Raw genomic sequence first — 12,459 nt, 5'->3', positions numbered from 1 at the left:
TTTTTTTAATTAAGTGACCTTGGACAACTCAACTTTTCTCTCAGTACCTCAGAGGACTCTTAAATATTTACATTTTAAGGAAGATACTGATAAACTGGAGTGGCCAGGAAAAGACAATAAGCATGCTGAGGGGTCTCAAAATTGATTTATGGTAAGTGTTCTTAGCCAAAAATGTGTGAATTTGTGTGTAATTTTTCTAATAACTATTTCATTATAATCAGTTTCCTCTGTAATTTGGTATATTTACTTTATGCACAGCTTCCCCAGACTGCCAAAAAAAGACAAGTCACCTAAAAAGGTTAAGTTTTTTGTTCAGAATGTTTTAAGGGGGAAAAAAAAATGACAAGTCTTAAAATTAAGGCACTTGAAAAGCTGTACAAGAAGTGGGATTAAAATATTTTGCTTAGATTCAAAGAATAAAACCAGAAGCAATGGAGAAAAGTTGCAGAGAGGCCAAGTTCAGTTTAACATAAGGAAAACTTTTCTAATAATTACAATTAGAAATGGAAAGGATCTTTAGTCAAAGGTTAGATGAATACTTTTTAGGGACATTCTAGAAGTAATTTTAAGTCGCAGGTGCTTCACTCAAGAAGCTTTTCTAGTTTACTAGGAGGATGTCAACTCCTACACGAAACCTATTCTGACCCTACAGTAGCTGTTGTTTTCCATTCTCTAGATTCTCCTATCTATTATTCAATCACTCACTCCTTAGTGGCCTTCATGGTTGTTCATCCATGTCATACCTTCTAAGAGTGTTCCTCAAAGCTATGTCCTTGCCCAGATTTCACTCTATGCAGTTATTCAGTGATCTCAGTAACTACCATAGGTTTGATTATGTAGATATCTCTGGAAGAGCTTAGTTTAAGCTTTGATGAGCTATAACTATCCATCAGCCTCTCGGATATCAAGAAGTCCAAAAAGCTGTTCAAATTTATCAGCTACAAAACAAAACTCATCTCTCTCTCCATCCTCCAAACCTTCCCACCCACTTGTTGGAATTTTCCTATCCCTGTCTAGAGTAGCAATATCCTCCCACTCAGGCCCATAAACTTGGTCATTCTCAACTCCTCACTTTCATTTACCTCATATATCCAATTGTCAGATCTTATTGCTTCTACCTTCCCCAAAACTCTCATATTAGTCCCTTTCTCTCGATTCTGATAGCTACAACCTTTATTCAGCTCATCACCTCAAGCCTAGCTATTACAAAGGCTTTCCAATTAATTGGAATTTCCAATTCTATAACTCAAGTCTCTCCCCACTCTAGACCACATTCTCCCCAGATGTGCCAAAATAATCTTCCTAAAGGACAATTCTGATCATGGCACCTTCCTTCTCAGAAAGCTCCAATGTCCCTGTTACCTTCCAGATCACATATAAAGTACTCTATTTGACATTTAAAGCTCTTTATAACCTGGCCCCTTCTTCCTACCTCTTCAGCTTTCTTACCATATCTTTACCTGGCTGGTGGATTTGTAGGAGTTTCTCGTTTTCTTTTTAATATCCCCAAGGCTTAACATAATACCAGTTCCTAGGTGGGTTCTAGCAGAAAAAGTCTGAAGCACTGATAAGTTATAATACTCCCTGAGGCAAGCAGGGAAGGATACAGATGGAATCATCTCAAGCTAAAACAAGCCTTTTATTCTTAAGTAGGTCTTTTGTTCAATGGGACTTTCAATTACAGTCCTATCCCACGTGGGGGCCTCTAGAAAACCCCCATCTTTATTTATCCAATCAGAAAGCCAAGTCATGATATTAAACCCCCAAGTTATGTTTCCCTTATAAAAAGCTAATCATGGTGTAGATCTTCCTTAACACCTTTTCAGGACTAAACCCACTATAAAGTACTCTCTCCCTCCTCATAGTGTCATCATCATAGTATCCCCCTATGATGGCTTCTTCCTCCTGGTTAATTGTGAGCTAGCCTGCCATGGGTATTCCCACCTCATAGATCTTTCTTCTTGTTACAGCTAATTCTTTTAGGGTGCTAAATCCCTTTAAAGTTTAGCCCACAAGTCAAAGATATAATCTCCTTCCCCTGCTAACCCTCTTCTGGAGTTAAGTCTGCTAAACTTTATGGATTTAGCTGCCAGTCAATGATGTACTCCCACTTTCTGGCATCTTCTCTTTGATGGCTTCTTCCTGATTTAACTGAGTTCCACTAAGGAACTTGTCTTTTCCCTTGTTAACTGTTTAAAAAAAAAAAAAAAAACCCTTTGACAATTTCTGTGTGTTATTCATATTTTTTTTTTTTAAATGGCAAAACCTTAGTAACCAGTGATAATGTCTGATTTGATTTCTTCAGGTCAGCTGAAATATAATCAAATCTTTAATATGCTATTTTTCAGACAATATTATTTTACAATTGTGCTCTCCCACAACCATTCTTGGTGCCTATTTAACACTTCACCTGGTACACAGGGCTTAGTAAATATTAGTGACTGATAGGTACTACACTATGGCCATGATGAGAAATCTGCCAGCTAGGTCCTCAGGAATTGTAAATTCTAAAACAGAAAGAGAGAGAGAGAGAGAGAGAGAGAGAGAGAGAGAGAGAGAGAGAGAGAGAGAGAGAGAGAGAGAGAGAGAGAGAGAGAGAGAGAGAGAGAGAGAGAGAGAGAGAGAAAGAGAGAAAGAAAGGGAGGGAGAGAGAGAAAGGGAGGGAGGGAGGGAGAGAGATAAGAGTCATTTTAAATTGGTCTCCTGAATGTGAGATTTTAAAGGTTTCCAATTGGCTATTCCAACAAAAGGTTAAAAAAGAAAAGAAAAAGAAAAAAGCACAGTTGCATAAAATTAACACCAAAAAAAAAAAAAGGACAAAATTCCGCCCAATTCGGACCAAGCTTCCTTCTGAATATATTAGTTATCTAAAATTTTATTTCAATCATAATCAAAAACTGTAATATGGATCAATACAATTTCCTGGAAATCCTTTCTTCTCTTGCATATTCATTCCCTGGATAACTCCTATCTTGATTACACATTTAAGTGAGCTTGGCATATAGTTTTTGAGATATAAGAGAATCCATGAAATGATAACTTAGCTAATCGTGAGGAACTAAGCAAAAGCTGGATATTAATTACAAAATGCATCAAAAATTCCCATAAAATGCTGGCCAGTATTAAACAATAATCATCACCCAAATTAAGAGACTATGCATTAAAACACATAGTCAAATTGCAAATAACATGATTTGACCCAAGTTCATTCAAATTCAAGTAATGATGGTGATGTTAGAGGTTCTGAACTGAAAGATGAATTCAGGTCTGGTTAACAAAATGCTTCAAACCGTATTTAACCAGAGAAACTTTTCATATTGGAAGGAACTTCAGACATTATCTATTTTAACCTATTTCTTTTAAAAACTGTGACATCTAAAGTCAAAGTTCATTATTGGATGTTAGGACTACAGAAACTTGTCTCCTAGTTCTGTAAATAAATACTGTTTCTCTGAATAAAAACAAGTCTATAGCTTCCATCTAAAAATATCCACTAACTCTCCAATCCAGCTAAACTGGTTGATTCACTAGTTTACACTACACACCTTGAATTTTTCTAGTCCCATACCTTTGTGCAGTGTTTTCCATCCTCAAATGCCCTTCCTCTACCTTTCTATTCAATTTAATTCAAACTAAAGGTATATTAAAACCGACTACAAATAAGATGATGTGCTTGGCAAAATGAGGATACACGGGCTAAAAGTAACTAACATTCTGGCTTTCTCCAAAGAAGGTGAAAGTTTATACACACACCCCAAAAAGTAAATACTAAACCAAATGTGAACATTTGAGATACAATCAAAGATTGTATTTGAGATACAATCAAAGTACCCTAGAAAGTGTGAAGAGGGAGATGATACCTATTTTTACAACATCTATTCCATAGATGAGGCCAGTAAGCCTCACCTAGATCAAAATCATTTCTCAGGGTCATGAGTAGCTAGTAGGTATCTGGATAAAAGATAGCCTCAAATCTTCTGATTGCTAAAACTAGAAATCTTTTCACTATATCATTAAAAGTAGTAATTAGTAAAAAAATAAATAAATAAAAATAAACTAAATAAAACAGTAAAATTTCTCAACTCAAATTTAATGATCCAAGATCTTCTGAATGACAACTTTAAAAAATGACAGACAATTCTACATGACTTCTTCACAAAAATAAAACCTCAGCAAGCCTAGCCAACACTTGTGTTAGTCATGCTTATTTACTAGGTGTCAATAGTTGAATTTCTACCTGCATCTTTTTAATTGCTATTAAGATACTATAGCTCTACTATGAAACCTGATTTTTGTTTAGGAGAAAACAAGCTATTTTTTTTATAGAAAAGACCTCCCTGGCACAAGTCTTAAATATCACCTGATAAATTAAAGTCTATGTGGCAGAGACCAGCCGTCTGCCACTTCGTTTAAAACTAAACGAAAAGAGACAGAGTAACTTCAAAGACTCTTTCAGATTCCCACCCAAGTACTTTTCCTCCCCAATTTTCAGTTAGCATTCAAGAACAGCACACTAGTTCCCAAAAAGGCTGGCAGGAGGATGGGTCATTGGTGGGGCAGGCACATCTGGCCAGGCCCTCTGCCCAGCAGCACGCGTGAACAATCAATCAGGCATTTATTAAGCGCCCAGCTACCAGACGCTGGCCGACCTAGGCGCTGGGGATACAAAGACCCTCAAAAACAGGTCCTGCCCTCAGGGAGCTCTCACTCTAAAGAGGGGGCCAGCACGCACTCTACAAAGTACAAAACAAGGCAGGAGGGCTGTTACAGCATTACAAGGATGGGGCTTTCAGCTGAGTGGGGAGGGAAAGGGGGGGATGGGGAGCCGTCGATGCAAAGGTAGGAGTCGGGGATCGCTGAGTATCCAAGAGTAGGGTGGCTGGGGTATGAGGTGGACGGAGCTTAGAAGGGCAGCGGGCTTGGAAAGCAGCGTGAGGCCGGCAGGCAGGCAGGCTCGAGAGGGCTGGAGAGGCCTAGCGGGGCGCCGACCCTGGGCCTCGAACCCGCGGCCGCCAGTTTGGGGAGTTTGGGGGAGAGGAATTCCGCGTGGCGCCGCCGGGGCAGGGTCGGGTCGGGCCGGGCCGGAACCGGGGCGGGGCCGAGCCAGGAGGGGGGGGGGTAGCAGGAAAGGCCTTGGGCGGCCTGCCCCAGCCCCGGTCCCGCTCCTACCCCCACCGTACAGGTACGCGCACTCCCCCCGCCCTCCGGCCCTCCCTCCAGTCCTCGCCGGCCTCCCGGGCCCGGGCCCGGCCCGCAGCAGGGGGAGGCGGGGACGGCCGATACTAGCCACTTACCAACCCGCCTGGGACAGCGCCGCGCTCGGGACCTCAGCCATGGCAGCTCTCCGGCTGGGGTGGGGGTGGGGGGCTAAATCGGGGGGGCAAGAAGGTGGGGGAGGGGGGGAGAGGAGGCCTCAGACTGGAGACCAAAAAAAAAAAAAAAAAAGGCCCGCACCCCCCTCCCGCTCGGCTACTGAGCATGCTCAGTGCGCCCGCCGGCGCGACCCAGTGCCGTGCAGCTGCCTCCCGGCGTCCTGGTTTTCGCGCCTGCCCCGAGAGGAAGAGGAGGGATCAGGAGGAGAAGGAGGGGCTTTTGAGCCTTCAAGCGACAGGGTTTCCATTGCGGTTTATAGTCCCCTGAGCAGTCCTTGGTTTGAGTCTTTGTAGGTGGGGGGGAAAGGGGGGAGCGGGGAGGCGTGCCACAAGCGATGGAGCGTCCCTTCGCGGGGCGCTTGGATTCCAAGTCCGGTCCTTTCGCTGAAAATCTACTGCCGGGTTTTCTCCGGGCCGATCCGGAGCCATGAAGGGACAGAACCTTCTACCCTGTCTGGCTAAGGGAGGATTTAAGTCGGGAAAGCGAGCATTTATAAGCGCCTGCTTTGTGCTTCTCTAGGAAACAACAAATAGTGCTTTTTGTCTATGGAAGTGCAAGTTACAATTGCCGGCTTTTCCAAAAGCCCTAGTTCAATGTTATAAACCCCATGAATATTAGCTAGCATTTATAGGCAAAATGCTTTCCATGTTAATTCATCACAACAACTCAGTAAATCTCCCCATTTTACTGAAGAGGAAATTAAGTGATCCTATAGCAAGTATCTGAGGCGAAATTCGAACTCGGGTCTTCCTGATGCCAATTCTTGCGTTCTATCCTCTTCTGTTTAAATACCTAAGTGACAACTAATGAAAGATAACTAGCCGAAATAGTGGATACAGTGCTTGACTTGAAGTGAAGAAGACCTGCGTTCAATCATCCCTAGGACCAGCCCTGTGAGGCACTGAGCAAGTCACTTACCTATCTCAGCCTGTTTCTTAATCGTTAAAATGAGGATAATACTTGCAATTTGCAAGTGCAATACTTGCAAATTGCAAAAGTGCAATACTTCACTGGGTTGGTGTGAGAATAAAATAATAACTAGCGTTTATACAGCTCTTAAAGCATTTTTGCAAATATCTCATTTGGTCTTCACAACAATCATAGAAGGTAGTAGTGCTGTTAATTTCAACTTACAGTTACACACTATCAATAATCGTCTGAGGAGAAATTGACTCCAAATCGGATCTACCCACTGCACGACCTAGCTGCCTAGGGGCCAACCTTAAAATACTATGTAATCGCTAGTTAAGGGGGTCTAGCAGCTGCTTTGAATTCTATTCCACCCATCCTTTTCCCTGCACCGCCCTCCTGCCCCTTCAGATCTGATTCCCTCCTTCTGCCCCTTGTTCGGATGCTCTCCGCGACCGAGTGGCCGTCTCCTCTGGATGCATCCAGCGGTCACCACAGCCCGCAGAAGCTTGAAAGGCACGGCCTGGCGTGCTCCGCAGCAGCCAGCACTGGTGTAGGTCATTCAGAAGCTTTCTGCGCTAAAGGAATTCTGGGGTTGGGCTGCTTATAACCAATCAGGAGGGAGTGCCAGGGAGAATTTGGCCAGCAGTGCGGAGGCTGGCTTATCCTAAAGGTTCTTCTGTTCATTTCACTCCTCCCTCTTCTTGTTCTCCTTTGCGGGGATCGGGAGAAGTCTGCCGATAAGTGCAGCTGCATCTGGCAGCTGATGAAGTAACCGCAAGAAAGCTTTGGAAGTCCAGTTTCGCCATCCATCGCCGGCTTGCTCAGGCGGTAAATGCTGCCACATGTTGGACCCGTCCTCATTTGGGGTTTCTGGCGCAGAATGCAGCACCGAGGCCCAGGGTTTGGCAAAGGAACTCCTCGTTAAATTCGGAAGTGCAAAAATAAAGGCAATTGAGGTTACGTGAGTCTGACAAAAACTACTTAGTCTCATTTCCCTGTTTCCCAGGCTCTGGGGCATTACATTCTGAGGAATAAATGATTTTTCATGAACATTAACATAATATTACAAGCAAAAAACGTTGCAGGATTCCGAGTTTGGAAGACTAGTATGCAGGGCAGATGTTCCTAAGTCTTTTTTTGCAATAACAGCTAGCAGTCACATAGCACTTTAAGGTTTGCAAACATCTTACTCTCACAACAACCCTGGCAGGTAACTGCTATTATTCTTTCCTCCCTTTTCACATATAGGGAAATTGAGGAAAACATATTAAGTAAGTTGTCCTGGGACAACAATATACTAAACTTGTGAGACTATCAAGTGATGAGGGATAGATACGGGGTACCTAAATGAAATTAGGGTTTGATTGAGGTCTAGTGGCAGGTTCCAGGAGCAGGGAGTCAAATAAAGCTCCCCTGCAACTCCTTTGGATTTGGCGCAAGGATACTGAGTTAATTATTAAGTCTAGTAACAGCGCAAGAATCCCCAATAAAGGAATTTATTGGTCGAAAAGCTAGATTGATAAAGAGGTTTGGAGTATGGGGTTTGGAAGTAAGGTTAAAGTATTGTTAAGGAAATAGGTGAAGGTAGAGATAAGAAGGGAACCCGACAGAGGGTCCAGTGGACAGAGGGTCCTGACGTGGTTAGCATGTTTGGGACCTTTGCAAAGAGGTGGCCCTTTTATAATGGGAGATTTAGCTAGAGGGGTCTGTGGGAATAGTCCAAAGTTGGCTCAGGTCTGGATCTTCTATTGGAATTCAAAGGGACCAGGATTTGTGAATCAAAAGATAATTACATTAACTAGGAGTTGTTGGGAATCAGAAAGGAATCTTAAAGGGACCACACCAGCATCATCAAGTATGATTGTTATCTTTATTTTACAGTTGAGGAAACTGAGGCAAATAGGTTAGGTGACTTACTCAGGGACTAGTAAGTGTCCAAGGCTGCATTTGGTCTTAGATCTCTGTGACTCCAGGGCTTTATCTTCTGGGCTACCAGTGGAATGTAAACTCCTTGAGTGCAGGGACTAGTAGATTGAGAAGGGGGGAAGAGAAAAAGATTGTCTATCACCAGTGCCTGGAATTTACATCATTAAACAAATGCTTGTTGAATGACAAATACCTCTAGCCTTAGAGATGATGAATTTAAAATGCCAGAAGACACACAGGTTTTCAGATGTAGCCCAACAAAGGGATTTGTTTGGCTGAACTATACCTGTTTTTAATGAAATTTTTATTTTTTCAACTTTTTTATTATTATTATTCAGTGGAGGGATGAATTAAAATGTGTTCAAGACAACTGCACCTGAATTCTAATTCTGATTAGTGCCTAATTCTGAAAAGTGCATTTTTAACAGATACAAGCCACTTTCTTTACTTATCACATCTTATGCCTGCTGGTTTGGTGGAAGCAGCCTCTTCACATGGAGAATGTTTAGGAGCTTGTTTCTGAGAAACTCAAAATGGTGTAAAGGAAGTGCCTTCGAGACTGGAAAATGCATAGACATTCTGTAACTGGTCTGCTAACCAAATGTTCAAAACGAAATTCATTAAATGGCTGTGAAGACATTCAAAAAGATGTGACAACTTCAGCCTGTGTGCAAACTCAGCCTCCCTGCCTGCTTCATATCATGCAGCTTCTCTGCATCTTTGAAATTAAGAAAGGCATGGGAGAAGTAATAAGCATTTATTAAGCACCTACTACATCCCAGGCAATGTGCTAAGTATTTTACAAAAATATGTCATTTGATCATCAGAACAACCCTGTGAAGTAGGTACTATAATAAAAATGTTTATATGGGATAGAGTAACTGCTCTGGAGTCAGGAAGACCTGAAGTAAAACCTAGTCTCAGACACTTACTAGCTATATGATCCTGGGCAACATGTTGAACCCTGCTTGCCTCAGTTTCTTCATTTGTAAAATGAGCTGGAAAAGGAAATAGCAAACTATCCTGAAATCTGAAAAGTGGTCACAGAGAGTAAGACAGGACTGAACAACATTTTTATGGCGCTTACTATATGCCAGGAACTGTGCTAAGTACAATTATCTCATTTGATTCTCAGACTAACTCTGGGAAGTAAATGCTATTATTGTCCTCATTTTACAGATGAGGAAAGTGGGACAGACAGAGGTTATGTGACAAGTCACAAAGCTACTGTAAGAGACATATAACTACTGATATCTGCAAGCAGGTTTGAACTCTGGTTATCCTAACTCCATGTCTAGCATTCTATCAACTGTATCACCCCACTGCCTCTATGACAGATGAGGAAAAGCATTTAATAATATTAAAAGGTGATTTTATCAGTGTATGGAACTGATGAGAGTTGCTGGGCACTGAGAAGTCAATTGGCTTGCCCAAGGTCATACCGCTAGCACATATTACAAGCAAGACTTGAACCCAAGTCTTTCTGCTCTACAGCCTGAACTCACAGCTTCCTTCCTCATCAGCCTAGGCCAATAGTTAATTATATAATACTGTATAATGCATAAACAAGATTAAATTTACACATATAACACAACACTTCGCTGAACTCAAGCAAAATAATAATTTGTGCCAGAATACTGATTTGTCTCTTGACATTTGTATCATAGTTATCAATCGGAAAAGAAGTGGGGAAAGCACTGGACATAAGGAAACTTAAAGCCAGGAATCAAAAAGATAAAAAAAAAAACAAAAACAACAACAACAAAAAAAACCAGACACTTCCATAGGTGGAGGGATAGATAACTCTCCATAGATAGCTCTCCAAGAATTAGTACTAGTTTATTTAATGTTTTTGTAGATGACCACCTTCAATGAGGTCCTACTCCAGTGTCTCATTAGTGCACAGATATAATAATAGTATGTTCTTGAAGACTTCCCTAGCAGAGAACAATATCTGCCCTGTCATACTCATCTGAAAAGCCCTCAAACATAGGCCCTGAAGGAAATTGCTAAATCTTGTTCTAGATTTAACTCAATTGAGAGTCTCCTTACTAGAAAGGCTTCAGAGTGATGAATTTTTTAGGTACTGTAAGTCATGAAGAATAATAGGTTTTGAAATGTATTGGTGGAAGGAATACCTAGCACTTCCCCAGTGAAATCACACATTCATAAAATATGAATGCTCTCCAGAGGATCACAGATTAGTAGATGAAAGATCTTAGAAGCTATCTAATTCTGTGCTGTCATTTTCAGATGAAGAAGTGGGCCCAGAAAGAATTGCCTAGGTGTCAAATATGAGATTTAAGCTTGGGCCATGTTGACTGACACCAAACCCATTGCTCTTTTCAATTATTATTATTATGTATAGTATAGCATAGTAACCAGAGAACCAGTCTCAGAATCTGGAAGTCCTGGGTTCAGGTTCAGCCCCAAACAAATACTAGCTATGTGACCTTGGACAAGTCACTTAATTTCTTATTACCTAGGCAACATACTAAAACTTTAGACTGCAGAATGGGTACAAATCTACATTAGTAGAGGGCTTTTCTTCACAAAGAATTAGCAATACCACCAAATTGCAGGTCTGGTCCCTACAGAGAAATCATTGTGGGTCTCATTTTATCCAAAGAGACTTCAGTCTAAATGTACATATTCTTAGCTATCACTATTGTTTTAGTAGAAAAAAGAAATATTTATCATTTGCAAATTAAATGATAGCACCATAAAATTAAATTTCAGATAAATCTGAATCAGAAAAAAAATAAATCAGTACTGGAGACAGGGATTGAGTACTTGTGTAAAGGTTAACATGAGAAAAATCATGTTTTAAATTAATAATACTTTGCATTTAGTCTAGCTTATTAAATATTTAACAATGGTATATCCTTCAATTAGCTAAAATGCCTTCTCATACCCACTCTGGTGTTTTTTGTTTGTTTGTTTATTTGTTTGTTTTGCTGAGGCAATTGGGGCTAAATGACTCCTCCAGATTCACACAGCCAGGAAGTGTTAAGTGTCAGAGGGCAGATTTGAACGCAGGTCTTCCTGACCCTGAAGGGCTGGTGCTCTGTCCACTGCACCACCTAGCTGCCCCCCACCCATGAAGTTTATATACATTTTTCCCCTGTAGAAAATATATGATTAGAACAAGATATTCTATTTTGTGTTTGTATAAACATTTTGAATCTGATTACTATTTCAATAGTAGTTAGCAGTGTGTATGTAATTAAAAAAAAATCTTTTTTTTCTAATAAGAATTCTACTCTAGGCTACTCAATGGACATCTAATTTTGTGGAGCTAGATAAGTGGGAAGTATAACGTAGATTTGATTTAAATCATTTAATTTAAATTAAATCAGATTTAATTTTAAAACTACTTCCACAAAGTGCATTCTACTTTGTTTTTAATTCACTCTTCAAAACAGTACAATGAATATAATTTTTATCGTTTAAAAGATATGTCAGGGAGCAGCTAGGAGGCACAATGGATAGAGCACCAGCCCTGAAGTCAGGAGGACCTAAATTCAAATCTGGCCTCAGACACTTAAGACTTCCTGACTGTGTGACCCTGGGTAAATCACTTACCTCTAATTACCTCAGGGGGGAAAGATATGGCAGACTCCATTCTAACACAACAAGCCTCATTTCTCTGACTCAATTATATGATACTTTACTGCTCTTTCAAGAGTGGCCATCAACTTCTACTGTCCAGGAACACTCAAGGAATTAAATAAATAAAACAGGTTTTATTTACAAAGAAAAAAAAAAAAAAAAAAAAAAAAACATGGGAAGGAAGGATTTGTGCCTAAGACCATAAAAAGTTCAGAGTTTTGTTTTGTTTTGTTTTGTTTTTCATCTGTCCAGTAGGACTCATCTTTTTGGCCCACTCTGAAAGAAGCATACTGTCCCTCTTACTCAAGACTGCCCTAAGTGGATCTGTAACTGAGTTCATGTTAGATACTTGCCATTAAGATTCAGTCTTCCATTATTCAAAGATAATTTCATCTCATAGTTCCTCAACACTGAGGTTTTTCTTTTACTTATTCATTACCATGGGTCTTCTGACTTTTTTCACAGCAGTGGCTTCCCTTCCCTCATTGGTAAGTACCTTCCCTCTAGTGATTATTTTAAATCTATCTTGAATATAACTAATTGTACAGTAGTTTGCATGTTGCCTTCCTCATTAGACTGTGAATTTCTTGAAAGCAGGGATTACCTTTTACTTTTGTCTGTTTTTTTTTCCCCTGA

The 12,459-nt window shown here is 40.6% G+C and overlaps 1 protein-coding gene across 2 annotated transcripts in view; it reads right to left on the bottom strand.

Moving 5' to 3' along the window:
• The window catches only part of TDRD3 (tudor domain containing 3), a 160,181-nt gene extending 154,794 nt beyond the window's left edge, over positions 1-5,387 (bottom strand). For both annotated transcript variants that reach the window (XR_004232823.1, XM_031958458.1), the window contains exon 1: positions 5,295-5,387. Coding sequence is in view for 1 of the 2 variants with exons in the window: in XM_031958458.1 (XP_031814318.1) it covers positions 5,295-5,335 (41 nt within the window). In the remaining variant the exon portion in view is untranslated. The remainder of the gene's footprint in view (positions 1-5,294) is intronic.
• Positions 5,388-12,459: the final 7,072 nt, after the last annotated feature.

Source organism: Sarcophilus harrisii, chromosome 3 (assembly GCF_902635505.1).
Source record: "Sarcophilus harrisii chromosome 3, mSarHar1.11, whole genome shotgun sequence".
Taxonomy (NCBI): Eukaryota; Metazoa; Chordata; class Mammalia; order Dasyuromorphia; family Dasyuridae; genus Sarcophilus; species Sarcophilus harrisii.
Note: the sequence above shows the minus strand (reverse complement) of the source record. Positions and strands in the feature narration are given on the sequence as shown.